This window comes from Hypomesus nipponensis, chromosome 17 (assembly GCF_054491055.1).
Source record: "Hypomesus nipponensis isolate SF chromosome 17, ASM5449105v1, whole genome shotgun sequence".
In the NCBI taxonomy this organism is placed as follows: Eukaryota; Metazoa; Chordata; class Actinopteri; order Osmeriformes; family Osmeridae; genus Hypomesus; species Hypomesus nipponensis.
This window is the reverse complement of record NC_140377.1, coordinates 23351243-23367500: the sequence shown is the minus strand read 5'-3', so window position 1 is coordinate 23367500 and position 16258 is coordinate 23351243. Positions and strand designations below refer to the sequence as shown.

At 52.1% G+C, this 16258-nt stretch overlaps 1 protein-coding gene across 1 annotated transcript in view; it reads right to left on the bottom strand.

The window, feature by feature from the left end:
* Positions 1-15634, bottom strand: part of LOC146254173 (microtubule-associated serine/threonine-protein kinase 1-like) — a 25558-nt gene extending 9924 nt beyond the window's left edge. The window contains exons 1-17 of the mRNA XM_084677680.1: positions 14722-15634; positions 11639-11670; positions 8854-8868; positions 8390-8466; positions 8220-8292; positions 7902-7974; positions 7492-7643; positions 7263-7338; positions 6966-7175; positions 6476-6577; positions 5780-5912; positions 5484-5551; positions 3940-4016; positions 3147-3355; positions 2924-3062; positions 2632-2764; positions 1-131 (exon numbers count right to left, since the gene is read on the bottom strand). The exon at positions 1-131 is cut by the window's left edge and continues 35 nt beyond it. Coding sequence (XP_084533806.1) covers positions 1-131; positions 2632-2764; positions 2924-3062; positions 3147-3355; positions 3940-4016; positions 5484-5551; positions 5780-5912; positions 6476-6577; positions 6966-7175; positions 7263-7338; positions 7492-7643; positions 7902-7974; positions 8220-8292; positions 8390-8466; positions 8854-8868; positions 11639-11670; positions 14722-14838 — 1817 coding nt within the window. The 5' untranslated portion in view covers positions 14839-15634. The remainder of the gene's footprint in view (positions 132-2631; positions 2765-2923; positions 3063-3146; positions 3356-3939; positions 4017-5483; positions 5552-5779; positions 5913-6475; positions 6578-6965; positions 7176-7262; positions 7339-7491; positions 7644-7901; positions 7975-8219; positions 8293-8389; positions 8467-8853; positions 8869-11638; positions 11671-14721) is intronic.
* Positions 15635-16258: the final 624 nt, after the last annotated feature.

The following is a 16258-nucleotide window of genomic DNA, read 5'->3' as shown; positions in this document are numbered from 1 at the left end:
TCTCCAAAGAAGGGTACGCAGCCCACCAGGAACTCATACAGGATCACCCCCATGGACCACCAGTCCACCGGCTTCCCATAGCCCTGCCTCAGGATCACCTCTGGGGCGATGTACTCTGGGGTCCCACACACCTGGAGCACAGCACACTGTAACCACACTGTAACCCTAACCTAGCACACTGTAACCACACTGTAACCCTAACCCAGCACACTGTAACCACACTGTAACCCTAACCTAGCACACTGTAACCACACTGTAACCCTAACCTAGCACACTGTAACCACACTGTAACCCTAACCTAGCACACTGTAACCACACTGTAACCCTAACCCTGGAGCACAGCACACTGTAACCACACTGTAACCCTAACCCTGGAGCACAGCACACTGTAACCACACTGTAACCCTAACCTAGCACACTGTAACCACACTGTAACCCTAACCCTGGAGCACAGCACACTGTAACCACACTGTAACCCTAACCCTGGAGCACAGCACACTGTAACCACACTGTAACCCTAACCCTGGAGCACAGCACACTGTAACCACACTGTAACCCTAACCTAGCACACTGTAACCACACTGTAACCCTAACCTAGCACACTGTAACCACACTGTAACCCTAACCCTGGAGCACAGCACACTGTAACCACACTGTAACCCTAACCTAGCACACTGTAACCACACTGTAACCCTAACCCTGGAGCACAGCACACTGTAACCACACTGTAACCCTAACCCTGGAGCACAGCACACTGTAACCACACTGTAACCCTAACCTAGCACACTGTAACCACACTGTAACCCTAACCTAGCACACTGTAACCACACTGTAACCCTAACCCTGGAGCACAGCACACTGTAACCCTAACCTAGCACACTGTAACCACACTGTAACCCTAACCCTGGAGCACAGCACACTGTAACCACACTGTAACCCTAACCCTGGAGCACAGCACACTGTAACCACACTGTAACCCTAACCTAGCACACTGTAACCACACTGTAACCCTAACCCTGGAGCACAGCACACTGTAACCACACTGTAACCCTAACCTAGCACACTGTAACCACACTGTAACCCTAACCCTGGAGCACAGCACACTGTAACCACACTGTAACCCTAACCTAGCACACTGTAACCACACTGTAACCCTAACCCTGGAGCACAGCACACTGTAACCACACTGTAACCCTAACCCTGGAGCACAGCACACTGTAACCACACTGTAACCCTAACCCTGGAGCACAGCACACTGTAACCACACTGTAACCCTAACCTAGCACACTGTAACCACACTGTAACCCTAACCCTGGAGCACAGCACACTGTAACCACACTGTAACCCTAACCTAGCACACTGTAACCACACTGTAACCCTAACCCTGGAGCACAGCACACTGTAACCACACTGTAACCCTAACCCTGGAGCACAGCACACTGTAACCACACTGTAACCCTAACCCTGGAGCACAGCACACTGTAACCACACTGTAACCCTAACCCTGGAGCACAGCACACTGTAACCACACTGTAACCCTAACCCTGGAGCACAGCACACTGTAACCACAATGTAACCCTAACCTAGCACACTGTAACCACACTGTAACCCTAACCCTGGAGCACAGCACACTGTAACCACACTGTAACCCTAACCTAGCACACTGTAACCACACAGTAACCCTAACCCTGGAGCACAGGACACTGTAACCACACTGTAACCCTAACCTAGCACACTGTAACCACACTGTAACCCTAACCCTGGAGCACAGCACACTGTAACCACACTGTAACCCTAACCTAGCACAACAGGGTTTATACGCCTCAGAGAACAAGTGGCACCTGCATAATGTTAGATAAGCTAGTCTGGGGTCCTACACACCTGGATTATGCTAGACTACATTTAGAGACCTCTGTAGCTACACATGGAAACTCTGGATTATGCTGCAGCTGGTGGAAAGTCTCCTGGAGAGAGAGAGGAAGGGAGAGAGAGAGAGGGGAAGAGAGAGAGAGAGACAGAGAAAGAGAGAAAGAGAGGGAGAGAGAGACAGGGAAGGGAGAGAGAGAGAGAGAGAGAGAAAGTGAGAGAGAGAAAGAGAGAGAGGAAGAGAGAGACAGAGAAAGAGAGAGAGAGAGGGAGAGAGAGACAGGGAAGGGAGAGAGAGAGGGGAAGGGAGAGAGAGAGAGGGGAAGGGAAAGAGAGAAAGAAAGAGAGAGAGAGAGAGAGAGAGAGAGAAAGGGGAAGGGAGAGAGAGAGCGGGGAAGGGAGAGAGAGGGGAAGGGAGAGAGAGAGAGAGAAAGGGAAAGAGAGAAAGGGAGAGAGAGAAAGAGAGAGAGGAAGGGAGAGAGAGGGAGAGGACGGGAGAGAGAGAGAGGGGAAGAGAGAGAGAGGAAGGGAGAGAGAGGGAGAGGACTGGAGAGAGAGAGAGGGGAAGAGAGAGAGAGAGAGAGGAAGGGAGAGAGAGGGAGAGGACTGGAGAGAGAGAGAGGGGAAGAGAGAGAGAGGAAGGGAGAGAGAGGACGGGAGAGAGAGAGAAGGGAAGACAGAGAGAGAGAGAGAGAGAGAGAGAGAGGACGGGAGAGAGAGGGAGAGGACGGGAGAGAGAGAGAGGGGAAGAGAGAGAGACCTGACCTGTTTGTCGAGGAACTCCCTGGTGTCCTTGTCGATGTGTCCCTCGTACAGGTTGGTGGTCATGTTCATCAGGCCCATCTTAGACAGACCGAAGTCTGTCAGCTTGATGTGTCCCATGGAGGTGATCAGCAGGCTGCACACACACACACCCACACACACACACACAGTCATAGTCACAGGATTACTGATACTGGGTTTGGGTGTGTGCGTGTATGTGTGTGTGTGTGTGGTGTGTGTGTATTTGCATGTGTGTGTGTGGTGTGTGTGTATTTGTGTGTGTGTGTGAGCGTACTTGTCAGGTTTCAGGTCTCGGTGCACGATGCCGTAGTTGTGGATGTACTCCAGCGCCAGCACCGTCTCAGCAAAGTACAGCCGTGCCATCTCCCATGGCAACGCCCCGATGCTCTTCAACAGGGTGGCACAGTCACCCCCTGGAGGACCGGGGGAGAACATCACAGCTGCTCTCTCACACACACACACACACAGCCTTAACACACACACACACAGCCTCCTACCTTCCACGTACTCCATGACCATGCAGAGATGCCTGCGGGTTTCGAATGAGCAGAACATGGAGACCACGAAGGGGTTCTCTGCGAAGGTGAGGATGTCCCTCTCCACAAAGGCCTGCTGGATCTGGTTCCTCAGCAGCAGGTTCTGCTTGTTGATCTGCTTCATGGCGAAGCGCTGCCGGGTCTCCAGGTGGCGGACCAGATACACCGCCCTGCAAACAAACACATTGATGGACGTGTTCTCAAAGGGTATGGTCGTCACGGTAACCTTGTTTCCGCTCTGCAGAGATACCATGGAAACACACTCATGGTCACGCTCAGTAACACACCAAGGCTTGTTTCTCCCCAACTCCCTCTTTCATGTCTCCTCTTCTCTCCTCTGTCTTTTCTTAAATCCTCCACCCCTCTCCTCCTCCTCCCCCCCCCTGTCCTCCGCTCTCTCCCCTTCTTCTCCCATCTCCTCTACTCCCCTCTCCTCCCTCCTCCTCCCTCCTCCCCTCTCCTCCTCCTCCCCCTCCCCTCTCCTCCTCCTCCCCCTCCCCTCTCCTCCGCTCTCTTCCCTTCTTCTCCCATCTCCTCTACTCCCCTCTCCTCCCTCCTCCCCTCTCCTCCCCCCTCCCCTCTCCTCCTCCTCCCCCCTCCCCTCTCCTCCGCTCTCTTCCCTTCTTCTCCCATCTCCTCTACTCCCCTCTCCTCCCTCCTCTCCTCTACTCCCCTCTCCTCCCTCCTCCCCTCTCCTCCCCACTCCTCCCTTTTCCTCCCATCTCCTCACCTCCCCTCCTCCTCCCCTCCTCACCCGTAGGCTCCGTTGCTGATGAGTTTGATGGTGTGGAAGTCAGCCTCTTCAGGTGCCTTCATGGTCCTCCCCTTCCCCTGCAGAGACACACCAGCTGGGTCAGACAGGAGGGCAGGGGTGCTGTGGTTCTGGGGGGGGGGTAGGGTAGGGGGGCGGGGTGCTGTGGTTCGGGGGGGGGGGTAGGGTAGGGGGGCGGGGTGCTGTGGTTCTTGGGGGGGGGGGGGGGTAGGGTAGGGGGGCTGGGGCAGGAGGGCTGGGGGGTAGGAAGAGCAGGTAGATAGAGGGGGTAGATAGAGGGGGAAGATAGAGGGGGTAGACACAATGGGCCCTATCTTGTACCCAGCGCAATTGACTTCGTACACAGACGCATGTATCATTCCTATGTTGCACTCGACGCACAGCGGACTTTTCCCTCTACAGACGCACGTTGGTAAATTAGGGAATTACTTCGCGCTCCCGTGGGCGGTTCAACAAAAAGAAGAGGCGTGTTCCAGCTCAAACGTTCCCTGGTGCTATTTTGCAGTTTCAGAAAACTATTCCGCCACAGACCAGGAGTTTAAAGTCAGTGGCGCGTTATTCAGGTGCTATTTGAAGGGCGCATGCTTGGCCATAACAGAGTGTGTGCTTAACACACATCCACTTAGATTCTCTCATCTACACAGATGCAGCAGTTCCCATTTTAGCAAACCATAGACCTTCATAATTACAAGGAAAAATATTAACACACGAGGGAAATCATTATAGTGTCATTATAGTGAAAAAAGGCATACATTTAGCAGACACATTTACCCAAATTATTCAGGCTGATAGCAATAATGACGGATCAAATCTGTTTGACCAATAGTGGCAAGACACACAGACACACAGGTATATAAGAACACCGGACAAGGTGGGTTGTCCGTCAAGAACCAGGAAACAAAATTCTGAAGACAAATCACCTGCAAAATCACCTTAAGCATGCGTGCCCCTGGCAAATCCGCCATTATAATAGCAATGCTCTGATTTTTTTTTTGCACGTTACGCCCAAACCACACCTATGACTACATTAGCTACTTCAGACCCAATTTAGATTTACGTCCTGCGCAGGAGTCATTTATCCCGCCTGTATCATAGCAACAGCACCGGAGTCCCGCCCACAAAGTTACTTGCGTTAAGCGTTTGATACTTGCGTTTCAGATCGTTAAAATAAGGCCCAATGACCTTATTGAGAGACTTGTTGCACTTGTTGGTTAGCTGTAACTGATTTAACTAGTTGTTGTACTCACTGTAAATTATATTATTGTTGCTTGCTTTCCTACAGGTAGACTCTTGCACTTTTGATGTTCATGTGCTTTAATTTGTTTGACTACATGCTCTTATGTTTCTTCCCATTGGCAGTTGTTTGTTCTTCACAATGTTTGCTTCATGTTTTGGCTACCCACGTTGTTTATGATCATTGACCTATGCACTTTGTAAAGCTCTCTTTTGGAAGTTGCTTTGGATAAAAGTGTCTGCTACATGAATACATGTGAATGTAGAAACAGGGGTAAAGGGATGATTCTCACCTTTGTGGAGTCGTCAGTCTCAGGAGTCAGAGGTTCCTCACTGTCATAGCTGTCTAAGTTCACCATCTCTACACACACGCACACACACACACACACTTTAAACAGTTACTGTGTGCTAGTCCACTCCTCCTCCCTCCCTCCCTCCCTCCCTCCCTCCCTCCCTCCCTCCCTCCCTCCCTCCCTCCCTCCCTCCCTCCCTCCCTCCCTCCCTCCCTCCCTCCCTCCCTCCCTCCCCCCTCCCTCCCTCCCTCCCTCCCTCCCTCCCCCCTCCCTCCCTCCCTCCCTCCCCCCCTCACCCTCCAAGGGTTCCCTGGTCAGGCCCAGCTGACTGATGATGTATCGGGGGATGTCGGCTTTCATCAGCTGGGCCTCCCTGGCCTGATCCTCTGCTGCCTCCAGCAGGTGGTAGAACTCCTCTGGGTTAAACTCCTGGAGGGGAGGGGGAGGGAGGGAGAGGAGGAGAGGAGGGGAGGAGGGGAGGAGGGGGAGGGAGGGGGAGGAGAGGAGAGGGGAGGAGAGGAGAGGAGGGGAGGGAGAGGTGGGGTAGGAGAGAAGGGAGGTGGAGGAGAGGAGGGGAGGGGGAGGGAGGGAGGGAGAGGAGGAGAGGAGGGGAGGGAGGGAGGGGGAGGAGAGGAGGGGAGGGGGAGGAGAGGAGAGGAGGGGAGGGAGAGGTGGGGTAGGAGAGAAGGGAGGGGGAGGAGAGGAGGGGAGGGGGAGGGAGGGAGAGGAGGAGAGGAGGGGAAGAGGGGAGGAGGGGAGGGAGAGGTGGGGGAGGGGAGGAGGAAGGGGGAGGAGAGGAGGGGAGGGAGAGGTGGGGTAGGAGAGAAGAGAGGGGGAGGAGAGGAAGGAGGAGGGGGAGGAGAGGAGGAAGGGGGAGGAGAGGAGGGGAGGGGGAGGACAGGGGGAGAGGGGGGATAGATAGTGTGAGAGAAAGTGCAAGAGTATGTGTGTAACTGTATGTGTGTGTGTATATGTGTGTGTTTGGATCTCACCAGGCACTCCAGCAGTCTGGCAGGTCTGGAGATGATGATAAGGAGTTTCTTCACCAGCTCAGTGATGAAGGCTACTTCCGCACTCTCTGACCTTTCATAAGCCTGGGGGGGCGGGGGGGAAAGAGGGGGAGAGGAGGGGGAGAGGAGGGGGGGGGGGGGGGAGAGGAGGGGGGGGGGGAGAGGGGGAGAGGAGGGGGGGGAGAGAGGGCGAGAGGAGGGGGGGTAAATAGTTACCACCTAGCACACATCCTCCTCAGTCCAGCACAGCTTCACAAACACAGTCAGAATGAAGCAGACTGCAGACAGTAACTGTTAACACTAAGCTGGTGAGCCAGAGGGCCACCAGCAGTACAGCAGTTACTGTCCTACTGTAGGCCAGACTCCAATCAAACCAAGAGCTGGAATAAGACCTGATTAATCAAGTCATGGCGTCCTGTGTGTGTGTGTATGTCTGTGTGAGTGTGTGTAAGCATGTGTGTGTGTGTCTCACGTCATGCAGCAGTGTCTCCAGGTTCTCCTGCAGCTCGTAGAAGTATGCGGAGGTGATGAGCCGCTGCTGGGCTGTGTCCAGGCAGTCCCGGCCCAGCTCTGTGATCTGGTGGTGGATGAAGCTGAGCACGCCGTCAGCCAACGGCAGCACGCGCTCAGGACAGAAGACCTGGAGGAAGTCAGCCAGGTGCTCCTCCATCTGAGCTGTAGCCTGGGGGGGTCGCTTTGTTACTGTGGTGTGTGTGTGACTGTGTGTGTGTGTGTGTGTGACTGTGTGTGTGTGTGTGTGTGAGTGTACCTTGGGGAAGCGTTCCTTGTACACGTGGTTCATCATGACTATCTCGTTGTCGTAGCAGGAGGACGACCGACCAGGGCTGAGAGAGACAGAGTTAGTATCTCCCTCCCTCCTTCCTTCCTCCCTCCTTCCCTCCTTCCTCCCTCCTTCCTCCCTCCTTCCCTCCTTCCTCCCTCCTTCCTCCCTCCTTCCCTCCCTCCCTCCAATCCCTCCCTCCTCCCTCCCTCCCTACCTCAGGCTGCGGGAGCGGGGTCTCAGCAGGGGGGAGGCCCCGCCCCCCTCCAGACTCTCCGTGCTGCTGAAGTGTTTGGACAGGAAGAGCAGCTCGTCCATGGTGGGCTGGAAGGGAAGCTGATGTAACCGCTCCTGAGACGAGCTGGACGACTGGAGGGGAAAAAGGGAGAGACAGGGAGGAAATAACTCATTATACATATGTAAAACCTCCCCCCCTAGAAAGAGAGAGAGCAAAAGATAAAGAGGGAGAAAGAGAGAGATAGAGAGGAGAGGAGCGATGATGACAGAGATGGATGGATGGATACACAGAGAGAGAGAGATGGAGACAGATGGACAGACGGACAGATAGACAGAGAGAGAGAGATGGAGACAGATGGACAGACGGACAGATAGACAGAGAGATGTTACCGTGGAGCTGGGTGTGTTGGTTCCATAGCCAGAGGACGGCAGAGAGGCCAGAGACCACCTTCTACCATCAGCCCTGCACACACACACACATCATACACACACATCATACACACACATCATACACACACATCATACACACACATCATACACAAACACACACCACGCAGACACAAAATGAGAACAGGATTACAACTAGCAGTGTTTCCTGGTGTGGAGCAGTGTGTTGGGTTAGGTCAGTGCTGTGCTGCTCCACACCAGGAGCTCTACAGACCAAACACACACACCTTCTCACACACACACACACACACACATGTATACCGTCTGGAGCAGAAGGAGAAGTGGGCGGGGTTACAGGGAGAGAAGGTCCTGGGGCTGTCCAGAGGAGAGCTGCCTGCAGGGGGGGGAGGGGGGGGGGGGTTAGTGTGTGTGTGGAGGCGTGTAGGTGTGTAGGTGGAGGTGTGTGTGTGAGTGTGTGTATGTATACGTACCTAGGTGTCCAGGGAGGGGCAGGGGGGAGTGAGGGCGGGGCAGGGTGGGGGAGGTGGTCAGAATCAGACTCCTGCGACTGCTGAGACAGGGGGGAGATGGGGGGAGAGAGGGGAGGAAAGATAACAACATTAGATTCCACAGTTCTGTAGGTGAGTGTGTTCGTAAAAAAGAAAATCCCATTTCCTTCCATCAATCTGTGAAGGAAGAACGCAGAGAAGAAGAAGGAGGGAGGGATGGAAGAGGGGGGGTGGAAAGAATGGGGGTGAAGAGGAGAGGAGATGAGGAGAGGAGGAAAGGAGAAGGGGAGAGGAGAAGGCGAGGAGGAGGGGAGAGGAGGAGGCGAGGAGGAGGGGAGAGGAGGAGGGGAGAGGAGGAGAAGAGAGGAGGAAAGGAGAGGCAAGGAGGACGGGAGAGGAGGAGGGGCGAGCTGAAGTTATTAAGGCTGGTTGGAGACTGCATAAACTCACTGACCCTGGTGCTGTCACACTGTGTGTGTCTTTTTATTCTTTCCTCACCTCCTCCATCCTCACCTCCTCCATCCTCACCTCCTCCATCCTCACCTCTTCTATCCTCACCTCCTCCATCCTCACCTCCTCCATCCTCACCTCCTCCATCCTCACCTCCTCCATCCTCACCTCTTCTATCCTCACCTCCTCCATCCTCACCTCCTCCATCCTCACCTCCTCCATCCTCACCTCCTCCATCCTCACCTCCTCCATCCTCACCTCTTCTATCCTCACCTCCTCCATCCTCACCTCCTCCATCCTCACCTCCTCCATCCTCTCCATCCTCACCTCCTCCATCCTCACCTCCTCCATCCTCACCTCCTCCATCCTCACCTCTTCTATCCTCACCTCCTCCATCCTCACCTCTTCCATCCTCACCTCTTCTATCCTCACCTCCTCCATCCTCACCTCCTCCATCCTCACCTCCTCCATCCTCACCTCTTCTATCCTCACCTCCTCCATCCTCACCTCCTCCATCCTCACCTCCTCCATCCTCACCTCCTCCATCCTCACCTCTTCTATCCTCACCTCCTCCATCCTCACCTCCTCCATCCTCACCTCCTCCATCCTCTCCATCCTCACCTCCTCCATCCTCACCTCCTCCATCCTCACCTCCTCCATCCTCACCTCTTCTATCCTCACCTCCTCCATCCTCACCTCTTCCATCCTCACCTCTTCCATCCTCACCTCTTCTATCCTCACCTCCTCCATCCTCACCTCCTCCATCCTCACCTCCTCCATCCTCACCTCTTCTATCCTCACCTCCTCCATCCTCACCTCCTCCATCCTCACCTCCTCCATCCTCACCTCCTCCATCCTCACCTCCTCCATCCTCCATCTTCTCCCTCCACACACACAGTGACATTCCTACACACAGACAGATGTTCCAGAGAATGCCCGAGGCAGAGCACTGGCCTAACTGTCAAATCTGCAGCCCACCACATTTGGTGTGTGTGTGTGTGAGAGTATGTGTGACACAGTGTGTCCTTAAATGAAAACCAGCTAACCTTATGATGACTTTTCTCCTCCTTCCATCCTCTCCTCTCATCCTTTCCTTTCACCGTCTCCCCCCAATTTCTCTCCCCCTCCCCCCTCTTTCTCTCCCCCTCCCTCCATCTTTCTCTCCCCCTCCCTCCCTCTTTCTCTCCGCCTCTATCTCTCTTTCTCTCCCCCTCCCTCCCTCTTTCTCTCCCCCTCTATCTCTCTTTCTCTCCCCCTCCCTCCCTCTTTCTCTCCCCCTCCCTCCCTCTTTCTCTCTGTCATGTTCTCTTTCCTGCTTTGGCTGTGAAGAGAACAGAATAGAAAGGCGTGTGTGTATGTGTATGTGTTTGTATGTGTGTGTGTGTGTGTGTGTGTGTATTTCAGCCACTCAGCTGAAATACAAAACCAGGTGAAAACACGAAACACACATACCTACACACACACACACACACACACACACACACAGACATCTCCAGGAAATGAGTGTCTGCAGGTTGGGATGTCTGTCAATAATCACATCAATATATTATTCCAAGGTTGTTGCAAGATCTTGTATGAAACGCATCCTACTGTGTGTGTGTGTGTGTGGTGAGTAGGCATGGGCCGGTATCAGATTTTGACGCTATGACCTCAAGAAAAAAAGACCTCCGTTTCATGGTATCACGTTATTGCGATTACAGCTCTAAAATATTTTGTTGAATAGAATATATTTTATTTTTAAGCAACAAATACAATAGTTTGAACAGCAGTAAACATGTCCAGTTAATTAGTAACATTCTTAGGGTTTTTTTTTACCTAAAAAGAAAGATACATAAAAGATACACAAAGCTAAATGTAGACCCTCATTTTTGTACTAAATCGCAGAAATGCAGTAGCAGGGCTCTCAAGTTTGATACAAAGTTTGGCGTGAGATTACCATACCATGTCTCTTATTGTCTGGTTTTTAACTCTGTATAAATCGAGAAAACTATCAACTCCGCAGGAATCTGCGCTTCTCAGTGTGAGAAATGGTTGAACTGTTTGACTCTCACAGCAAAGGCATGACATTTGAGAGATTTGTAGAAGGCTAATCTTGGACCTAATGTTAGTTTCCTCCAGGATCACAATGACTCTTATTGAGAGACTTGTTGCTCTTGTAGGTTAGTATAACGAAGTTAACTCTTGAACTCTTGTACTCTGTGAAATATTTTACTGTAGATTGATCTTCCACAGGTAGTCTTGCACTTTTTGTGGTTCATGTTGTTTTAATTTGTAACTTGTATAACTGCATGCTCTTATGGGTCTTCCCTTGGCACTTGTTTAGTTTTTCACAATGTATGCTTCATTTTTTGGCTGCTTGCAATGTTTGGGACTACCTCGTTGTTATGATCAGTGACCTATGCTCTTTTGTAAAGCTCTCTCTTGGAAGTCGCTTTGGATAAAAGCGTCTGCTAAATGCATAAATGTAAATGTAATCTGCTCTTCCCCGGAAAAATATTTTTCTATGGCTCTGGTGTCACGTAACGTGATGCTAGATAGTTAATTACCCGTGTTAGCTGCCTCAGTCATTAGCATGCCAATAGTACTGTTCAAAGTTTATCTCACCAGTGCTAAACACACAAACTCTACCTTGAAACTGGTAACTGGCCCATGCCTAGTGGTGAAACAGTGGTGGAGAGGAAAAGGAGAGTTGAAAGATCAGGGTTTCAGGACCATGGACAGAACACACACACACCTTCACACACAAACCTACACACATACAAGAGAGACTGATAGACTCACCTGCTGTTCTTTGGTGGTAGGGGGAGCTCCTGCTGGAACAGAGCCAGAGAGGGGGGGAGAGAGGGGGGGGAGAGAAGGGAGGAGAGGGGGAGAGAGGGGGAGAGAGAGAGGGGAGAGAGGGGGAGAGAGGGAGGGGGAGAGAGGGGGAGAGAGGGGGAGAGAGAGAGGGGGAGAGAGGGGGAGAGAGAGAGGGGGAGAGAGGGGGAGAGAAGGGGAGAGAGGGGGGGGAGGGGAGGGAGGGAGGGGGGGGGAGGAGGGAGAGAGGGGGGGAGAGAGGGGGAGAGAGGGGGACAGAAGGGGGGAGAGAGGGGGGGAGAGGGGGAGAGAGAGGGGGAGAGAAGGGGAGAGAGGGGGAGAGTGGGGGGGGAGAGAGGGGGGAGAGAGGGGAGAGGGGGGGGGGAGAGGGGGGAGAGAGGGGGGGACAGAAGGGGAGAGAGGGGGGGAGAGAAGGGGAGAGAGAGGGGGAGAGAGGGGGGAGAGAGAGGGGGAGAGAAGGGGAGAGAGGGGGAGAGTGGGGGGAGAGAGGGGGGGGAGAGAGGGGGAGAAGGGGAGAGGGGGGGGAGAGAGGGGGAGAGGGGGGGGGAGAGAGGGGGAGAAATCAGGTACTGTAGTATTTAAGGCTAAGGAATTAACTAAGGCTAAAGACGCACTTGTTCCGGGAGTACACCAGCACAGAAAGATTTGTTGGATCTGATGTTAGCTTATTTCCTCCAGGAACACAATGACGATTATTGAGGGACATGTTGCTCTTGTTGGTTAGTTATAACTGATTTAACTATTTGTACTGTCTGTAAATAATCATATTGTTGCTTGCTTTCCTCCAGGTACAGTCTAGCACTTTCGAGGATCATGTTGTTTAATTGTAACTTGTTTAACTACATGCTCTTCTGGTTCTACTTATTTGGTTTTCACAATTTATGCTTCATGTTTTGGCTACCCGCAATGTTTGGGGATATCTCACTGTTTATGATCATTGACCTATGCACTTTTTGTAAAGCTCTCTCTTGGAAGTCACTTTGGATAAAAGCATCAGCTAAATGAATACATGTAAATGTAATGTAAATGTAGTAATTACATGGAGTGTTGTGTTAGTGGCATGATATATTTGTGCTGGTTCGCATATGCCAGTGTGAGTAAGTGTGTGTGAGTGTGTGTGAAGAGAGAGTGTGTGTGTGTGTGTGTGTGTGTGAGAAAGACACCCTCTCTCTCTCACACACACACACACATGATACTCTTTCATCTGGACACAATGTTGCTCTCTCTCTCTCTCTCCCTCTCCCTCTCTCTCTCTCTCTCTCTCTCTCTTCCTCTCCCTCTACCTCTCACTCTCTCTCTCTCCCTCTCCGTCTCCCTCTCCTCCTCTCTTTCCGCCAGTAATCCATCCATTCCATCTTGAAAGCTGAGGCACCCAGACTACAAGACTGCTGACTCCAACCCAGACACACACACTCACACACACACTCACACACACACTCACACACTCGACTACACACACCCCCCAGCTCTGTGACTGTGTGATGTCAGAGAGTCCTGGCTTTGACCTCGGCAGTAAGGAGAGGATCTGAGCACACAGACCACTCCTTCTCTCCTCCTCTCCTCTCTCCTCCTCTCCTCTCCTTCTCTCCTCCTCTCCTCTCTCCTCCTCTCCTCTCCTTCTCTCCTCCTCTCCTGTCCTCCTCTCCTCCTCTCATTTCCTCCTCTTCTCTCTCCTCCTCTCCTCTCCTCTCCTTCTCTCCTCTGTACTCCTCACCTGTCCTCTTCTCCTCAAGAGACGGTAAGAGAAGCTGGGATGATGGGACCCCAGGGAAGAGGGATGAAAGCAGTTGGACGTCACACATGAAGGCACACACGCACACACAAACACCACACCACATACACACCACACACACACCACAAACACACCACACACACACATCTGTTTCTTCCTGAGTCTCCTCAGCTGTCTACATACACACCTCCACCTCATCACCCTCTCTCTCTCTCTGTCTGTCTCTCTCTATTTCTCTCTTTCTGTCTCTCACCCTCTCTCTGTCTCTCTCTCTGTATCTCTCACCCTCTCTCTCTGTGTCTCTCTCTCTCTCTCTGTATCTCTCACCCTCTCTCTCTGGCTCTCTCTCTCTCTGTATCTCACCCTCTCTCTCTGTCTTTCTCTCTGTCTCTCTCTCTATGTCTCTCTCTCTGTGTGTCTCTCTCTCTGTCTCTCAATTCAATAATGCTTTATTGGCATGAATGAGTGAGCATTGTTGCCAAAGCCATATAGGATTAAACATATCAAATGTATCATTTACGTTTTTTTTTATAAAGAGAAATAATAGTAATAATAACTACAATTAATAACAACATGAAAAATATATACATGTATAAAGAAAACGTAATAATTATGCAATACATACAGAATACATACACCCTCCCTCTCTCCCTCTCTCCCTCTCTCCCTCTCTCCCTCTTCCTTCTCTCTCCCTCTCTCTCTCCCTCCCTCTCTCTCTCTCTCTCTCTCTCTCTCTCTCTCTCCCTCCCTCTCTCTCTCTCTCTCTCTCTCTCTCTCTCTCTCTCTCTCTCTCTCTCTCTCTCTCTCTCTCTCTCTCTCTCTCTCTCCCTCCCTCCCTCCCTCCCTCTTCCTTCTCTCTCCCTCTCTCCCTCTCTCTCTCTCTCTCTCTCTCTCCCTCTCTCTCTCCCTCTCTCTCTCCCTCCCTCTTCCTTCTCTCTCCCTCTCTCTCTCTCTCTCTCACCAAAGAGAAGAGGGGGAGAGGGGTGACCCATGGTAAACAGACATGAAGTCATCTTCAGGCCATAAAGACCCATTAAAGGTTCCAAACAGAACCTTCAGGAACTGAGAGAGGTCTTTCTGGAACCGTACAGTTCGACTATATAACCTTTACTACATGGTACATAATGCTAAGATAAAAGCTGTTGGTTTGTGTGGGTGTACTGACGTGTACAGACTCTCGTCTACCTCAGGGAAATGAACAGAATACATCACCATCACTATATCCATCATCTCCATCATTATCTCCATCATCACCATCATCGTCCTCACCATTCTCACCGTCTTCCCCATCAATATCACGCCCGAACCTTCTCACCTGCAGCCTCCGCCGCCGGATTATCCCGGAGTCATCCATGGCGGAGCTTCCGGAAGAGGTTTCCCGTGCCAGCCGACCCTGCCCTCTCAGCGTACACCCGGGCGGGCTCTGCGACATCCACCGGAGGTCCGGTTAACGCTCTCAGCTGCAACGGCACTGAGTTTGATCTAGAACGCACAGAGCGGGTGCCGTGTCACCTTGGACCTCCTGGAATGAAACAAACAAAACGCTGTACCATATCATCCCGGTATACTGGCACCGGAACGCCAGTCTGCAGGACCGGAGCCGACGTTTCCTCTCTGTAGACTCCTTCAGAGATGCCGCATGTCCACTGTCAGCTTCCGTCCCCGGTTGACGGTCGAACGCGGCCTCTCTCTGAGATGTGAGGCTTCGCATATAACGAGATGCCCCTTAAATCGGATTTGTGTTTGCACCGATTCCGATTCCTGAATAGAAACCAACAGGATTTCGTAGAAATCTTCAGATATTCACGATGTTCATTTTACTGCGTGTGAGCACTGACACGATGCCGGTCAGATCGGTCACCGTGAATGGGATGCATGCGGGGACGTCCAGACAACAGCGAGATGTTTCCCAACGAAGAAACACACAACATGCAAACACGAGCTGTCATATCGTCATCACAACATCGAGCAGGCTGTAGCTTCTCATATCTTCCACTTCGGTACGAGTGAGCCACTCTGTCCGGCTTCCTCGAGCGCCAGTCCCGTTGACATTGCCGGTGATACGCCGAGGAGGACCATGTTCGGTTCCATAACCTAGCTCGTGCCAAGGCACTACATAAGAACACTATGAAAAGAACATGTCGTTCTCCTTTCTCACGAGCTCCTTGTGAAAGTCCAGTGCGCTGGTTTTGATCATTCAATCTCTGTAATAGGCTCGAGCCAGGGAGGTTACAGGCTCGGGCGCTCTCTTTTCATCCCCTCCGTTCACTTCCTAAAGATAACAACGCGATATCTCTAACCAGTCCGCGGCCAGGATTCCTTAGCCCCTCCTCCACACGCCACGGAGCCCGCCTGCCAGATGAATCAAATGCAAACGGGATCCTCGCGTCAAGGACTCGGAGGGGAGGGCGTCTCTTCTCCTAGCTCGAGCCCTCCCCCTCCTTCTCTTCCCCTCATTCTCTCCCCCTAAACTGTGTGTGGCTTTGGATTAAAGGGTCTGTTAAATAAATACGAATTAACGTATTTTCCTCCAACCATCCTCTCCCCTCCTCTCCTCTCTCCCCCCTCTCCCCCTCCCACTTCTCTTCCTCCCCCCTCATTTCCCTCCTCATTCTTCTCTCCCTTTCAATTCCCCTTCCTCTCCCCCCTCAGGGTATCTGAGGCTGTTGTGAACCAGTGATCTGTCTGTGTTCACTATTAGATTGCATCAAGTGAGTGTTTCCCAGATATTTGTTATTATGTTAGTGTCTGTGTGTACGTGTATATGTGCGTGTGTGTATCTGTGTGCTTGTGCACAGCAGCATTATAGTACACAAAGACAGACAGACACACATACAGACACACAGACAGAA